This window comes from Prosopis cineraria, unplaced genomic scaffold (genome assembly GCF_029017545.1).
Source record: "Prosopis cineraria cultivar Desert tree isolate PC_DT_omini unplaced genomic scaffold, ASM2901754v1 PC2, whole genome shotgun sequence".
NCBI classification, from domain to species: Eukaryota; Viridiplantae; Streptophyta; class Magnoliopsida; order Fabales; family Fabaceae; genus Prosopis; species Prosopis cineraria.
In genome coordinates, this window is record NW_026555333.1 from 37,287,888 (window position 1) to 37,306,271 (window position 18,384).

An 18,384-nucleotide genomic window follows, 5' to 3' on the forward strand; every position below is an offset into this window, starting at 1 on the left:
ATCTGAAAAGCTAACAATCTCAAGATCTTCTGATCCCTTAAAGTCATAATCAGAATACCCAACAACCTCAAGATAATTTGACCTTCTGTAAGTCAACATATGATCCTTTGTACCTTGAAGATACCTCATAACTTTCTTAGCAGCCTTCCAATGATCCAGACCTGGATCATTTAAGTATCAACCTAGCACTCCAATGGCAAAGGCTATATCTGGTCGAGTACACACTTGAACATACATAAAGCTGCCGACAGCAGAAGCGTATGGTATCTTTCTCATTTCAGCCCTCTTCTTATCATCCTTGGGACACTGTGACTTTGACAACAGCTCACCTTTCTGTACAGGAGCAGGTGAAGGAGAACATGAATCCATTTTGAATCTCTTAAGTACCCGCTCAATATAAGTGGCCTGTGATAAACCAAGAATACCACGAGATCTATCACGATGAATTTGTATCCCAAGAACAAAGGAGGCTTCACCCATATCCTTCATGTCAAAATGGCAAGACAATAGGTGCTTTATCTCATTGAGAAAATTTATTGAATTGCTGGCTAATAAGATATCATCAACATAGAGAACAAGAATGGCAAAATTGTTCCCATCAAACTTCTGATAGATGCACTGATCTGAGACATTCTCAACAAAACCGAGAGAGGTGATAACTTCATCAAATTTTAGATACCACTGCCTAGAGGCTTGTTTTAACCCATAGATGGATCTCTTTAATCTGCACACTAGATGTTCTTTACCGGATTCAACAAAACCATCAGGTTGTGTCATGTAGACTTCTTCATACAAATCGCCATTCAAGAATGCAGTCTTGACATCCATCTGGTGAAGATTAAGATCAAGCTATGCAACTAAAGCCATTACCACTCTAAAAGCATCTTTGGTGGATACCGGAGAGAAGGTTTCTATGTAATCAATACCTTCTTTCTGGTTGTAGCCTTTAGCTACAAATCTGGCTTTATATCTATCAATTTCACCCCTAGCTCCTCGTTTTATTTTAAAGACCCACTTGCAACCCACTGGTTTAAACCCCTTTGGTAGCTCTACAAGCTCCCATACGTGATTGCGGTACATAGAGGCAATTTCTTCACTCATAGCCTCCAACCATTCAGAAGAATGCGAGCTAGAAATAGCCTCCTGGTAACACATTGGGTCTAAGCTATCAATAGCATCTGAATCAAATTCCTGCAAATATACCATGTAATCATCTGGAATAGCAGACCTGCGAACCCTTTGGGACCGTCTCGGTTCAACAACCATATCCCTATCACCCTCTAAAGGTGGTTCATCTTGAGCTTCATTCTGATCCACGGCATTATTTCTATCAACATGAGGAGTTGTCAAGATAGGCATAGGCAAAATACTATTTTCGTCATGCAAGGTAATGTGCCTAGGCACAGAGCTCCCACTGTCTAAGGCATCTTCAAAGAAGTAAGCTCGGTCAGATTCAATTACCCTAGTAGTGTGATTTGGACAATAGAATCTGTACCCACGAGATCCGATGCAATAGCCAATAAAGAAACCATGAATAGTTTTAGCATCAAGCTTCATCTGTTGTGGATTGTAAGGTTTTACCTGTGCTTTACAACCCCAAACTCGCATATGTTTCAGCGCAGGAGTCCTTCCAAAATACAACTCATATGGAGTCTTTGGAACTGACTTGCTAGTAGGGGTGTTCACGGGACGGGACGGGATCGGGACACCCCCGTCCTGTGTCCCGTCCCGAAAAAAATATCGGGACTGAATTTTGGTCCCGTGTCCCGTCCCGTCCCGAAAGTCGTCCCGTCCCGTTAAGAGTCGGGACGGGACCGGGACAAGATCGGGACGTCCCGCCGTCCCGATAAATGGAATAATGTGAAAAAAAATCTGAATAATAATGTTTTTTAAAATTTTAAATTATATAATTTATTAAGTTTAAAATCAAAATAACGCAAGTACATAAATAACAATAATTTAAAATCAATTATTGAATTATATTAATCACAACTACATATTATAATAACAAATGTAAGTGATCTTTATGCTATAAGATTAGCAACAACAGGCAAATCAAACACAACATTAAATAATTGTTCTTCTTCTTTAGTGAAGATGTATTAAGCCAATTACTCTTCTAAAAATAAGTAAGAAATATGTTATAAAGAAAATTTATTAAATAGATAGATATAAGAATAAATTATATTAATATAATTAATATATTATAAAGAAAGATATCACCATGTTTACTCCATGCCATTAAAATTATCAATATAAAACAACTTTAGTTTTAAATAAGAATTACAAGTATTAAAATTATAATTGATATAATTAATATAAGTATAGATTATGTTGATATAATTAATATATTTAAAATAAAAAATAATATATATAATATTCGGGACGGGACGGGACGTCCCGATGGTAATCCCGTGTCCCGTCCCGTCCCGCACTCCTTTCTTGTCCCGTCCCGTAAAGTCCCGTCCCGATTATTTTCGGGCCGGGACAAGACCCGTCCCGATATAATCGGGACGATACCGGGCCAATCGGGACGGGTCCGGAATGAACACCCCTACTTGCTAGGAACTTGATTCAAAATATAAACAGCAGTTTTAAGTGCATCACCCCACAAGAATTCCGGCAGTGAAGAGTGACTGATCATGCTCCTAACCATATCCATGAGAGTACGATTTCGCCTTTCTGCAACCCCATTTTGCTGCGGGGTGCCAGGCATAGTATACTGAGCTTCAATGCCATACTCTTGAAGGTACAAAGCAAATGGCCCAGGGTTCCTACCAGTCTCAGTATATCTCCCATAAAATTCTCCTCCTCTATCAGATCTCACACACTTGATCAACTTGCCAGATTTCAATTCGACTGCTGCTTTAAAGGTCTTGAATGCATTAAGGGACTCGCCCTTTTCACGCAAGAGTTCAATCCATCCATGACAAGAGTAATCATCCGTGAAGGTGATGAAATATCTGAAACCACCCATAGCCGGAGGCGTGATAGGTCCACAGATATCAGTATGGATTAGGTCTAAAGTATTTTCAGACCTCTTTGCCCCTTTGGTCCTAGCTCTAGCAGGGAATTTTCCCTTTATACAGTCAACACAAGTCTCAAAATCTGAGAAATCAAGGTCTCATAAGACGCCTTGCTTGATCATGCGTTCCAATCTCTCTCTAGAGATATAACCCAAACGACGATGCCATAACATAGAGGAATTATCATTGGGCCTTTGACGTTTATGCCCAATAGCAGCATTGACATGAAGATTAGGAAGTTCAAGTGACCAATCATTCAATCGATATAAACCATATATCAAGGAAGCGACACCAACATTAATGGAATCAAAACAAATGTCAATTTTCCCATTTCCTTGGAAGAATGAATAGCCACAAATATCCAATGCAGAAGTTGAAATTAAATTCCTCTTCACAGAAGGTATATAAACAACATTGTTCAAATGTAAAACATGACCAGAATTTAAATACAAAGAAATAGTTCCAATGCATTCAACCGATGCCTTGCTCCCTGCTATACCAAAGACTGACCTCTGTGCCTCACTTGGAACCTTCTGGTTTCTTAGCCCCTGTGGAGAATTCACAACATGTACAGTGGCACCAGAATCCAGCCACCATGAGTCAAAGGAAGTTTCAATGGTGTTAGATTCAAAACAAACTAGAGCTAGAGGGGCAGTTTGAAGAGTTGTACCTTCACTTTCTTGTTTGTTCTTCAATTTGAAGTAATTAGCTTTAATGTGACCCGGTTTCTTGCAATAATTGCATAACCCTTTAAAGGGTTTCTTCCTCGATTTCTCACTCTTATCACCATCCTTCTTAAAGGTTGGATTATTAGGTTTTGGGGCATCATGCTTCTTCCCCTTTTTCTTATGTGACCCTCCAGATTTGCTGCTAGAGCCATGGGAAACATAGTTTATGGAGTGAGAGGAATTCTTCTTTATAGCTTCCTCTTCTTGAGTGACTATCGATATCATCTGGTCAACAGACCATTCAGCTTCTTGTGAGTTGTATGAAGTCCTCAAGAATGCGTACTCTGATGGCAGTGATTGAAGAACACGGTAAACCAAGGTGCTTTCACCCAAATCAATCCCATATGACTTAAGCTTGTTATAGTAATGAACAAGCTTCAGAATGTGCTCCCTGACACCAGAAACTCCGTCGTATTGAGTATTGTCAAGAAGTGACAGATAGTAGTTCTTTTGAGTCTTGTCAAGCTTCTTGTATTTGTTACCAATAGCTTTCAAGTACTCCACTGCAGTATCATTTTCAGGAATGCTGTCCCTAATTCCCTTTTCAATTGTGTACTTGATGATCGCTAGACAGATCCGGTTGGACTCACTCCATTGTTTATGGAAGGCTATTTTAGAAGCACTGGACTCGGAAGAGAGATCCGCAGGCTTGGGCTCTCTCAGAGCTAAATCTTTCTCAGAAATGGTCAGATACATATTGAGAGACTCTTTCCAGTCATCATAGTTAGTCCCATTAAGAGCCTTCACAAAGGATAGTTGCGTAAAAGCAAAAACTGAAATCGCAAAATAGAAAATAGGAAATATTAATTATGCGTGCACAACATAATTATAAAACAGAATTCCCAACAAGCGATTATCAATTATGCAACTATAACCATGCACTAAGAGGGCTCATATACCATAAAGATTTAGCTCATACAAAAGTCCATACAAAATAATGCATTAAACATTTCCATACCTATAGGGTACAATAAATATCTAATACATTAAAGGAGTGCTATTAGCCTATTCTCAAAGCCAATCATCAAAATCACATTAATAATGTCATACCTATGGGGTATGTCCATTATCAATGCTACAAGATCCTGAAGATCATCAATAATTTACAAAGTCACAAACTTTATGACTTTAGAACAAAACAAAATAATTTTAAAGTCCTTAAGGTCTTTTGGGAATTAAGGAACAAATTTAGGACTTGAGTGAAATTTTGAAAGGTTATCAGGGGCAAAGGAGTAATTCTGGAAGAGATTTGGGTCAAAATTGAAATTCTGGAAGTTAAGGGACTGAACTGTGATTTCCAGAAATAAATTGGGGCTAATACATAAATACAAGAAATTATGGGCCCAAATAGGTAATTTAAAACTGGGGCCGAAACGCGATTAACAAAAGTTTTTTTTTTTAACCAGGCCCAAATTTCATCTGGGCCCAAAACACGGAAACCGGATCCCTTTCCTTTGCGCCGCCAGCTTCGCCTTTTTTTTTTGGATTTGGGCCCAAACTAAATTGTGGGCCCATAATCCACAGAACCGGATCCTACGACCCGTTCTGGGTCCTCTCCAGCCGCGAGCTGGAAGACGAGGAGGAAGGGGTTGCCGGCGTGCCAACGGTTGCCGGACGCCGGCGAACCCGAAGCTGCCAATTACCACGACGGTGGCAGTTCCACGGCGACGTCGTGAACTTGAAGAGGTGGAGAGAGAACGCCGGCGATGACAGAATCTCCTTTTTTTTTTATTTTTACCGGCGACCTGAACCAGAAATATTTGCAGCAACTGAAGCTGCGTCTTCCCCTGAATGAAGTTGAACGAAATAGAAGCGTTTGGCATTTTTTTTTTAAGACAGCAAAGTGAGCCAGCGACCGCGGAGACGCCAGTAACAACAAAAAAAAAGGCGCAGGGGAAGGATAGATCAAAGAACAGATAATATAATCAAATTTTATATTTGCAACTCTCTCTTGAATATAATAGGATGATGCATATATGAGTATATATGAATCTCATATTCATTCTCATTTTCAATAATATGGATATATATATAAAGAAAGAAAATATATATATATATATATATATCAACATATGAGAGAAATCTCTATCAATGTATCAATATATGCATTAGAAGAATTGAGATATACAAATTTAAAATTCGTTACCAGGCTCTGATGCCACGTGTTGAATCTGAATATCTCAATTCACATGTATATAATAATATGATAGAATAAAGTAATTCATGCGTACCTGAAGAATCCATGAGTGCTAGAGAAATCTCAATTACCTCGAGTGCAGGCAGGTACACAACCCTCAAGTCCCCAGAGCCTTCAGAGAGTTCAGAGATAATGAAAGTAGAAGAAAATGAGTCGTGTCTTTGTGGTTACCGACTAATCGTCTTATATAGATCAGATCAGTAACCGCCTTATTAAATAATTAAATAATTATATTATCTATTATCTCTGACTCAGTTAGTTAAGAGATAGGAAATAACTGACGGCTACTGGGTTGTGGGTTGGGCCTCTGCCCATTGGGCTCACTTGTGTGGTCCACCTATCACGGTCCACACAAGATCATAAGGACCAATTTATTGGGCTTATTAATTAATGCTAATTCATAAATAATATTCCAACATTTCTTTGTTACCCCTCAGGCGCCAAAGGCCATATTTTGCTTGACATCCATTATCGGCAAATATTAATGTCTACTTTGAGTCTTCCTTTTCTTCTTCAAAATCCACCAAGTCTTCATCCATTGCCTTTCTCTTTCTCTCTTCCTCAAGATCAACAACCCTGTGAATAGAGGAGGAAATATATCTTGATATGTTTGCACCAGTGGAATCTCTACACGAGAATGGAATTACGCTTTCGAACTTGATTATGTCTACACAAGAAATGTCACCAAAGAAAAGAGAACGAGAAAATGGAGTTCATGTTCAGTAGATTATGCAGAAAGACTTTACATCTAGTCTCGTGCATTGCATATGTGACTCCCACTCGAGATAGTTTTCATACGTGCATGAAAATGTTTCCTACCCAATTCAAGAAGGGGAATATTACGGACTTGATTTTCTGCTCATCCTGTGATGAGATTTGGATGATCTAAATTTAAAATATTATTATATATTTTTATTTTATACTGATTAAAATAAAAATTATAAAATAATTTTAATAATTTTTTTTATTTTTAATTTGATCTAGATTTAATTTGAATGGTCTAATTTAATATTAAAATTTATATAATTGTTATAGTTCATGTTCTGAATAATCAATATACATTAATTATAAAAATTTTAATATTAAATTGGACCCTCTAAATAAAATATAGACCATATTAAAAATAAAAAATTTATTAAAATTATTTATACTTTTTATAAATTTTTATTTTAATAAATATAATATATAATAATATTTTAAATTTAAACCGCCAAATCTCATTATAGGATGAGCATCCTGTGATGAGCAGGGAAACCAATTCCGGAATATTACACTAACTCTTAATTACGTTTAAGAACCTAGACTTCTTCTACATTCTGTTAAGGTTCCATTTTCTAATTGGGCTTATGTATATGGGCCTGAACCATGTACTTGTCTACATGATTATCGTCGTTCCCTTTTGATTTTGGATCAGCTGGCTTCAAATTTCACTGGTTCACGTTATTATAATGCCTCTGAAAATATTAATATTAATATTAGTAATAAATTGTTCCTGATTATATATATTTGGATAAATATTTGAGAAAATGTATCAAGGTGAATTAATGATTTAGCACGGGCTAAATTTCTAACATGCTTCATTAACCTGTCCTTATGGTGGATAAAATGGTTCAATTAACAAGGGTTTTGAGAAGACTTTGGAAGGAATTAAACTGGGAAAATAAATGAGAATTGGAAAATTAAAGAGAAAAGGGAGAAGAATAGGGGTTTAAAAGAATGCTGAGTATGATAATGGTAAGATTTTAAATTATTTGCATATATGTGTTTAAAATTAAAATATAAAAAATACCCAGATATTCTTGACCGAAACTAAAAAGAAATAGGTGTGCCAATGTATATATATCACACTACAAAATGCAAATCCCAATCTAAGTAGAATGATTTTTTTGAAAAAAACCAAAATATTGAATTAAATCTAAATAAGGATAAAAGATTTAACAATCTAAAAGAAGGATAAAAAAATCTTTTTTCAAAGAATCTACTCATATATGTATTATTAATTTTGGGGGAACTAAGAATCTGCTTTTTTTTTTTGCCAAAGAATTATGTTTGATTTGTATTTTGAATTAAATTTCTAAAACAAAAATCTTATTTGATTAGCTGTTTTCTACATGTCTAGTTTAAAAATTGTTTCCATTTTTTATTTTTAATTACTCACAAGTATCTTATTGGAGACAATCATATTCAAGACATGATTAGCTATAAACGAGTATTCATATATTAGTTTGTCATGTTGTGAGGGACTAGCCCATTCAACTAGACCCAATCCTTATTAAGTAATTAAGCAAATTACCCCTATTTTGAATTAAATTTCTCTATTTTTTAGGGTAATTAAGCAAATTACCCCTATGTCAAGTAACAACATGGATCATAAATTTGTTTATTGTGAAAATTATTTTTTCAACTTTTGAAAACAGTACAATTTGACCCTTATTGTTAACAAAAGTAACCTTTAACGGTCAGTTAACTAGAAAATGACCTCAAAAATTACATAAAATGACCAACATGTTTTCTCTCTTCTTGGATCCTTATTTGTAATTTTTAAATCTTTTATTATAATTTTTAATCCTTTATTGTAACTTGTTGGTCATTTTTTATAATTTTTGATAATCTTTTGTGGCATTTTGTAATTAGTAAATAATTAAAGTTAACTTTTGTTGATAGTAAAGAACAGATTGTATTATTTTTAAAAGTTGAAAAAAAATGTATACAATAAATAAGTTCAACATTTATGATATTACTAGAACTAAAGTTTAAAAGATAATTTACTTACTTACCTATTTTTTGAATACAAGAAAGAAAAAAAAATTAAAAAAAATAGCTATTTTCATTAAGTGTAAAATACAATAACTTTCCTTCTGTTTTGTTTAAATTATAAAGACCTTCTTTCTATTTTCAAAACCTATACATTATTTTAATTGTTAACACTATTAGGAATATTTTGTTAAATATTCTCAAATACTTAATTTTTTATTTGCAATTACGTTAAAAATTTTAACATTTTTATTTTATCCTTATGATCTAATTTTCTACTATCTTTCCCAACTTTAAAAACTTTAAATAATTATGTCAATATTTAAATAAAAATAAAAAATTTATGTTAAAATTAATAAAATAAAAAAATAAATATAAATTATGTTGAGTAATTTATTATATTAAATATTTATTTCATTAATTTTTTTAATTGCATGTTTGAAATATTATTGTGCACAATTTATATATTTAGATTTTAGAAAATGTTACTAAGTAAATACATTTACACAATTAAACATTTAAAATATAAATAAAAAACTTATGCATTAAATTTTTAATTTTAAATGATTTTTAGATAACATTTATATGGATAAATTAGCCCACTAGTTGGAAAAAAATTTGTACCCAAAAAATATAAATTAATTTTTTTAAAAATTGTGGAATGCAACCAATTTACATTGATATACAATGATACATCATTGACAAATATAATAAACTAGTCATAATATAAAATATAATAAATATTGAATTATTTGCTTAGTTTAGTCTTATAACATAGGTTATATTTGCAAAAGCTCCCATTTATATTTAAAAATGGGATATTGTAGTCTAATAAATATAACTTAATGATCAGTTAACAATTAGATGAATGAAAATGAAATGTTAAAAATAGAGAAAATGTTTGTATTTTATAACTATATATAATAGAGGAGGCTCATATAGATTTCTAAACTAGAAAGGAAGAAGATGTAATTAAGGTAAAATAGAGAGGAAGTTGAAGTATTTTACTCTCTCATTAACGATAAAAGTTGTTATTTTGGTGAAAATCAAAGTAGGGAAAGGCAAAGCATAATGCCACGTTATTGCAACCTCTCGTAGCCTTTCGATTTTCCCCACCAAATTTGCCTTGAGTGGCAAGCAAAGACGTGTAAGTTCCATGAACATTAGCCTATTGGCGAACGATACTGTAACAACTTGTTCATCTTTTGGTTGGTAGCTTTGTACACGGTCTCCTCCCGCCACGCACTAGCCCTTCCACTTGGGGGGAACAAGACTCACGTTGCCACGTGTCTGGTTGAAAAGGAAGGAAGAAAAAATTTGAGAGAATTATATACAAGCCTCACACAATACATTTAAATATAACAAATTTATCGATAACTTGTCATTTTTTTATTTAATTATCAATGGACATTAAAATATTTAATTGCATTGTCTGCGATTTCAAAGTAATTCGCTCAAAATATTTTGATTCCCTTATTTGGATGAAAAACCAAAAGGGGAGGACCTCCCCTCTCATTAATTGGAAAAAAAAAAAATAAAATAAAATGGAGCGATCCTTCCCCTCTGCTATACTTTTTGGACCAAATACCATCTCATTAATTAGGGTCTTGTTTGCTAATTAAAAATAAATTAATTAAAGAAATAAAAATAAAAAATAAGATAATCAAAGAGAATCAGTGCTACATTCATAAAGGAGAAAAGTAATTTAATTTATAGAATTAAGAATCATAATTTATAAAATTTTTAGAGAGTGTGATGATTCTTACATTTATAATATACATTAATAAATTTTATTATATTTATTATTAGGGGAAGAGTGATTTAGTTTGTTCTTATCCTAGGTATTTGCTTAGCCAACCTCCAACTCATCAAAATTAAAGGTATTATAATATAATGGTTTGTAATCTCAAGAATAAATGCCTATAACGGATTAAATTATAAGGTATTAATTTATAAGGGCCTAATTCAAAGCAAATAAACGATATGAATTTACTCAAAATTAAGGCAAATTAATGAATTATACGAACTTGAGAATTAATTTTTCCTTTTTTTTTTCTATATCTTGCCTTCCTAAAAATTATTCATACCAAATATAAATTTACCTTAAAAAATAAGCTAATATTTAACTTTTAAAATCTCTCAAAGCAGAGAAAATTACGTTGAGAGAATAACAATTAAAGATTTTGAAAGAATATTAATGTAAAATAAGGAATTTTTTACAACTTGAACTATAACTTTTTAAAATTTTTAACTTGTAATATTTTTTAAAAAATATTTATTGGAAAGTGTCAGGATATTATCTGTATTTTTAATATTGTACTTATTAAAATAAAAATTTATAAGAATTATAAAAAAATTTAATATTAAATTTGGATAGTTAAAAATACATATAAATAGTCCATTTATAAAAAATTAAAAAATAATATTAAATTAAAATATTTAAATTAAATTTATATTATCTAGATTGGTGATTAATAATTTTATCAAAAAATTTATCATTTTTATAAATTTTTATTTTGATGAATATTTAAAAAATCAAAAACTTTAAACTTGTATGAATTTGATCATACTGTCACAACCTATGTTCAAATATAAGAGAACCCACAAGGTTGTAGAATTTTTAAAAACTTCCAAGATAATAGAGAGAATTTCAGAACTTTCAAGAAGGATCCAGTATGTTCTAAAATGTTCTAAAAGCATATAGAATAATCTAAAATTATCTGGAAAGATCTAGAAAGATCTAGAAGTTTCTAAAAAGTTTTAGAAATTTATGGAGGAATGTGAAGATATCTAGAATTTTTTAAAATATTTTAGGATGTTTTAAAATATTCCACACATATTTTGAAGGTTAATTTCTAGAAATATCTTTATAAATATCTAAATATTTATTGTAGATATTTTTATGGAACACTCTAGAGAATAAATGTAAATCGTAGAATTATATTAGTCTCCACCATCCGTTAAGGGGGTGGAAATTTTCTAGAGAAAGTGGGAGGCCTATAAATATTTCCACAATCCTTAATTTGTAAACAATAAGGAAAGTAATCAAAGTTCTAAGCTCTCAAGTTCTCACATCCAAGCTCTCTTCTCTCTTGTGTGAATTTCTAGTTTCTTTACCTACATCTTGAGGGTTCGGCTGACTTAGCAAAGATCAAAAAGTTGATCACATTAAGGCTAGCACGGTTTAAGGAAAAGAAAGTTTTAAGGCCGTGATAAAGTAGTATCAGAGCTAGATCTGAGTTTGCCTAGTCGGTGGGCCCCTCTAGTGGGCCACTCGTGACGGGGACATCACAGATTGATTGGGAGAGTTGTTATGTTTCACATTGAAAAGACTTGAGGAGGGTTTTGGTTATATAAGTGGGTGTGCTACACACTCCATTGAGCCAGCTTGTGAGAGAGAAGGTAATGATACTTTGACCACCCATGGATAGAATGGTGTGGTCCCCTTAGATGGAAGGCGAGAGAGGTATGCACCGCACTTCGATGAGCTAGCTTTTGAAGAGAGAGTAATGGCCTCGTGACAAAGAAGAAGAAGTATCCTTGCAAAAGGAATCCTAAGTACAGGAATCAAGTCAATGACGAGGGCGTCACTAGATTAGGTGGGGAGAATGTCACAACCTATGTTCAAATATAAGAAAACCTATAAGGTTGTAGAATTTTTAAAAACTTTCAGGATAACAGAGAGAATTCCAGAACTTTCAAGAAGGATCCAATATATTATAGAATATTCTAAAAGCATATAGAACAATCTAAAATTATTTAGAGAAATCTAGAAAGATCTAGAAGTTTTTAAAAGGTTCTAGAAATTTATGGAGGAATGTGAAGATATCTCGAATATTCTAGAATATTCTAAAATATTTCACACATATCTTGAAGGTTAGTTTCTAAAAATATCTTTATAAGTATCTAGATATTTATTGTAAATATTTTTATGGAACACTCTAAAGGATAAATGTAAATCGTAGGATTATATTGGTCTCCACCGTCCGTTAAGGAGGTAGGAATTTTCTAAAAAAAGGAGAAGGTCTATAAATATCTCCACAACCCCTCATTTGTAAATAACAAAGAAAATAATTAAAGTTCTAAACTCTCAAGTTTTCTTATCCAAGCTCTCTTCTCTCGTGTTCAAGTTTTCTAATTTCTTTATGTATATCTTGAGGGTTTGGTTGACTTATCAAAGATCAAAAGGTTGATCATGCTAAAGCCAGTACGGTTTAAGAAAAAAGAAATTCTAAGGCTGTGATAATATGCTTTAAAAAGTATATAAAGTATATAAATATTATTGTGTACTTTGAAGATGAAAAGTTTTTTTTTTTTTATTCATCTCCTTCTTCCAAGGCCTAGCCATTCAATAAAAACTCAACTCACCGTCAATACTCTCAACTGCATCCATAACACAGCACTAGGTACGTATCCATAAATTTTATGGCTCAGATTAATATTTATTAACTTGATGGTCCCTATTTCATATTAATATTTATTTTCAGCGTACTCAATTATCATTGTCCCAATTATCTTTAACTGATAGTTATGCTTCATCTCAGTCAAAACAAGACGCAATCCAAGATGGTTGGCTGTATTTCATATCCAATTGATGGCTTCAAGTTTTCTTTTAAAAAATTATAATGACCTGTAAAAAGATTATTGGACATTTGTTACATCCAGCAAATGGGATAACTTCAGCTTGGTGCATCTTTGCCTTCAAGTATACAAAACGCAACCTCAAAAGGTCAAATCTAATCACTCTTTTAAAAAATAAAATTGAAACAAAAAAGTTTGGTTGAATTAGTCTTGAAAACTTTAATGATCACAACAGGTTTCACTTCACAGGGAAGGAACACTTTCAAAGATGCTTTTAGATTAGTCACAATGAATGGCTAAAAAAAAAAAAAAGAAGGCAAAGAATAAAATGAATCACATTAGGTGCTTATTATCGGTCAACAATATGAAAATTTAATCCAAGTTATAATATTGTTAAATTAAATCTCATCCCTCTAAGGAGTAGAAAAAATTACAAAAAATATGGTCAGATATTTACAAAAAGAATTTAGCTATCTAATAATAATAATAACAAATAACATCAGATCACCACCTTCCTCCTTCATCGCCGCCTTCACCATCTTCGTCACCAAATTCTTCTGCAGAATAATCCAACCTTTCTTATTTAAAGCTTCTTCCAGTCAGAGAATAAAAATCCCCAATGGAACGTAGCCCAGATGAATTTCTTCACCTCTTGACTCCAAAACAAAAAACAAAAAAGAAACTCTTTAAATAAAGTGTTCCAATTTTACTAGCATAACACTTATGTCATCACTTGAACCTCGTGAAACGGACAAATCTACAAGCTTCTTACAGGCCATCAATGGACGTGCTATGTTGCTACCCCTAATGCAAAGAGGACGAGCAATATCCACAGCTTCTTGATTAGTAACCTGAAACGAGAATCAAAAGGAAAAACCATTTTTCAGTTAAATAGTTCAGTGGCAATAAACTAATCAGAACATCATAAATTGAATGTTTGAATCTAACACACCTTATCCCACAATCCATCTGAAGCTAATATCAACAAGTCATGTTCAGGTTCAATCCTGAGAACTTTAGTCTCAGGTTCAGCTATCACCCATTGCTTCATGTACCGATCTCCAATTCCTCTAGAAACGGCTAGAGATCCCTGGATCCTCCAGACCCCGTGGCATAAATCAACATAGCCACCCTGAAAACAAAATTCAAACAACAGTTTAAGCTTTTTGAATCGGAAATGGCTGACACGTCCAGAAAAATGCTATATGATATGAATATCAAGTGCTTACAGTGGTCTCAATTCTGTCTTTCTCATCTTCCCTTGAGGGCCTGTGATCAGATGTGAGGGCCTCTGCAACGCCTCCTCGGCTAATAACAGCACGGCAATCGCCGGCGTTAGAAACAACAAGGTTTCCGTTCCTGATCAGTGCTGTTACACAGCAGGAGCCACCATGAACATCCTCTTTTAAGAAATCAGAATCAGTGTTCAGGTACCCATGTTTCACTGCCTCCTCTATGTCATCTTCATCTCTTCTTACCACTTCATCCATGACGTTCTTTTCTAAGTTACGTGCAGCAAATTCAGCAGCTTTTGAACCTCCGTGCCCATCAAATATGCCAAAGAAAGCCTGCCATAATGATACAAACAAATTGGTAAATACAAGAATCTTATAACTTCTACATCCACCTAGCGAAGCAGATTTCTGCAGACTTGAAAATATTAACGCCCAAATGATTAATAGTCGTTCCCAAATTTCTTCACGTTAGCCTTCATGCATATCAGTATAAATTCCACGACTCAACTAAATCAAAATTCCATTAGTCCAACTGGATCTTTATAAATTTTTTCTGTCAGCCTTTTTTGCATCAGTTATTTCTATTAACATAAGATAAAGGACTTAAACTCCTCCTTCGAATTATTAAAAGGTCAATCAAATCTATTAACCTAATTTTCTCCTTCAAAATGACAAGACAGGCAAACATTTCACAATTATTGCTTCAAACGACTAGATCAGGAAGCCAATCTAAAGTCTCAGAGCTTCTTAATTACCTGTTTGGATTGCCCTTGAAGATTGACGGCAGCAGAATAACGATCTTCCATGTACTCTCGCCTTCCTCTCTTACAATACACAGAAAACCCAAATCCCTCAGCCTCTAAAGCATCTCGAGCCACCGAAGCAGACGGCGTTGCCGGAACCCCAAAAGTGAGAGACGAGACCGGAATATCAAGCCTTGTGGGCCTCTTCCTCTTCAAGACGGTACCGTTAGGCGAGGTGGAAGAGGAAGGAGCGGGGGCGGAGGCGGAATTGGAAAGGCTTGAGGAAGGAGGAGGGGGAGGCTTGAGGAGGCGGAGGCGGAAAGGCGATGAAGGAGAAGAAGGCGAAGAAGAGGACGAAGCGGATGCAGAAGGCTTGAGGTGGGACAAGGAGAGAGATAGCGATTCCGGCGAGGAAGTGATGACGGAAGGCTTGTTGCAGAAGAGGGAAGACGACGGAGAGAAGACCGGAGAGTTGGAGAGAGCAACGGAGCACGACATGGCTGAAGCTAAATCTAGAAGAAGAAAAAGAAGAAGAAGAAGAAGAAGAAGAAATTTGGAGAATCAGTCAAAGGCTGGGTTTGAAAGTTGAACGTTGAGGGTGAATGAGTTTGTTGAGAGAGAGAGAAGCGAGAAAAGAGGGAATATATATAGGGAAGGAGTCGTGGTGGGGCCCAGTGGGACCGGGTAGGTTTCGTTCTATTTGCGTGTTCTCCGATACAATGTTGAATCCTTCTTTGACCCTTTTCATTTGATTTGGCCATAGCCTTCTTCCGTCTTTTGCCACCTCCTGCACATGAGGTACGCGTGTAACGTCAACATTATCACAAGTACAAAATTACAAGTAATTAATTTTACGAACCTGGTAAGAATTTACAGCTATTTTTGCGTACATGTGTAATAATTACCTGTATACTGTAAGATTTTAGGACATGTGTAATTTAATATCATTTTAATAATTATTAAATAAAATTCATAATAATATTTTAAGAAATTATAGTAATTCTCTAAATTTTTTTAATAATTTTAATATTAATATTTGATAATATTTACAATGTTTATGTCTACCTGAATTTTTGTCAAATTTGATTTAAATATTGAACATGGCATCTCAATATTTTATGGGGGGAAAAACTGTGAATGTGTATGATTGGAGAACGATTTTCTATACCATCATTTTTTTATTGGACAACCATTTAACGTAAAAAGAAAAAAAAAAGGCACTTTGCACATATTGAAGAAGAATATTTTTTAATAAAAAAAAAGTTAAGATTTGTAGTCCTACATTCAACTTATAAATATACGATAAGCATTTACAAAGAAACATGAGGAAATCACGGAGTGAACAAAGAAGAGAGAACGTAGACTTTCACTTTATACATATTTTCTTTTTTTTAATTTTTATGTCATTAAGAATAATTAATTAAATAAACCATAGTGAAGTGAACGTGGATGTCATAGAAAAAATCAAAGGAAGGATGATGAATAGTAAATGAAAAAATTTAAATTTACTGTAAAAATATTAAATTATCTTCAAAGGAGACAAAAAAAAAATTACCGTGAAGGAGATGAAGTTAAGGTGGACATATTAAAAGAAAAAGAGTGGAAATAGCGGTAAGCTGAGATGAATGAAAGAAGCAGGAAATTGCAAAGACATTTATTTATTTATTAATTTTTTATTAAATAATAAAAAGTAGACGGAACGCAACACGTTATGCGGAAGAAGTTTAATGAAAGTACGTTGAATTTGGATACAGTCTGTTGACTTCGCCACTCGCTTATTGCAGCTACTTTCGTATGCCCTCGTTTGAGGGATAATGATAGTGGAGGATCTAAAACACAGCTTGATATTCGAGAAATATAATCCCTCGTATTTACCAGAAATTCTTGGAGCTGGCTTTCCTGGAAAGAGCATCCGCTTAGGACCCCCATCAAATCTGAACTGTTTAGATTAATTTAAAAAATTCAAATTTAATATTTTTATTTTTTATGGTTATTAAAATAAAAAATTATAAAAATGATAAATTTTTTAAAAACCTTATTACTAATCTGGACAGATTAAATTTAATATTAATGGTTCAAATTTAATATTTAATTTTTTTATAATTTATATAAGTGGATTATTCAAATGTATAGTTTGATATAAAATATTTAACTTGTAATTTTTTAAAAATATTTTTTAACAAATATTTGTACTATTCAAAAGATATCTAGATAACCAATTTATAAAAAATTTTAATATTAGATTTGAATTATTCATATTAAATCTGCACTGTTTAGAGTATATTTGTCTAGATAATCAATTTATAAAAAATTAAATATTAAATTTGAATCATTAATATTAAATCTAGGCTGTCTAGATTGGTGACAAAGTTTTTAAAAAAAATTATCATTTTTATAATTTTTTTTACTTTAATAAAAATAAAAAATAAAATATTAAATCTCAACAGTTCAAATTTGGTGGAGGAACTCAGCAGACGCTCCTCCAAGAAAAGCCTAAGAGAAGCAAAGCTAAGTCCAAAATTCTTATATTGATCAGGTATATTTTATTATTCATATTCTATCTAATAAAAATAATTTATAATGGTAGAAAGTTGTTAGCTTTAATTTCAACACTTTCCTCTTTACGGATGTAACTAAGATCAACAATCCAATCTTAATAAAGAAAATTGTAGCACTCAAGGATCAAAACCCAGTTAGCATAAATGTCAATATTTCTATCTTTGATCGGATTCAAAGTCTCTAATGAGTCACTTCTCAAACTCACATTCCTATGTCCACCGTCCCATGCTCTTCGAAGATAAAAAAAAACAAGCTCAAAGTTCAATTACAAGAGAATCTCCCTGTAGGATTTTAAGCACGAAAGCTTCCAATGGAAATTGATGATTGTCTTTAATCATGCCCTGCGGCTCATATGATTACTAAGACGAGAATAAGCTCCATCGACATGATGAACAATAACCCAACCTTCCTTCAGCATAGTGGGAGTCCTCACATCCTTCACAACACTCCAACCCAGATGTTCATTATATCTCGAAACAATAGCCTTGGCAAAAATTGAAAACTACTTAAAATATGTGGGGGCAACACTAATTTTTACACTTTCTTATAAGTACAAAAAGA

General features: G+C 33.1%; 1 protein-coding gene across 2 annotated transcripts; it reads right to left on the minus strand.

The window, feature by feature from the left end:
- Positions 1–13,607: 13,607 nt before the first annotated feature.
- Positions 13,608–15,866, minus strand: LOC129303261 (probable protein phosphatase 2C 25). 2 transcript variants are annotated; one of them, XM_054942457.1, is made up of 5 exons: positions 15,277–15,866; positions 14,516–14,854; positions 14,239–14,418; positions 14,059–14,137; positions 13,608–13,937 (listed from the first exon to the last, which is right to left on the minus strand). In XM_054942457.1, coding segments are annotated over exons 1-5 (1,086 nt in total). In that variant the 5' UTR covers positions 15,763–15,866; the 3' UTR covers positions 13,608–13,935. The 2 variants fall into 2 exon arrangements, with proteins under 2 accessions (XP_054798432.1, XP_054798431.1); XM_054942456.1 differs by having other exon boundaries at positions 13,608–14,137.
- Between the last annotated feature and the right edge of the window lie 2,518 nt (positions 15,867–18,384).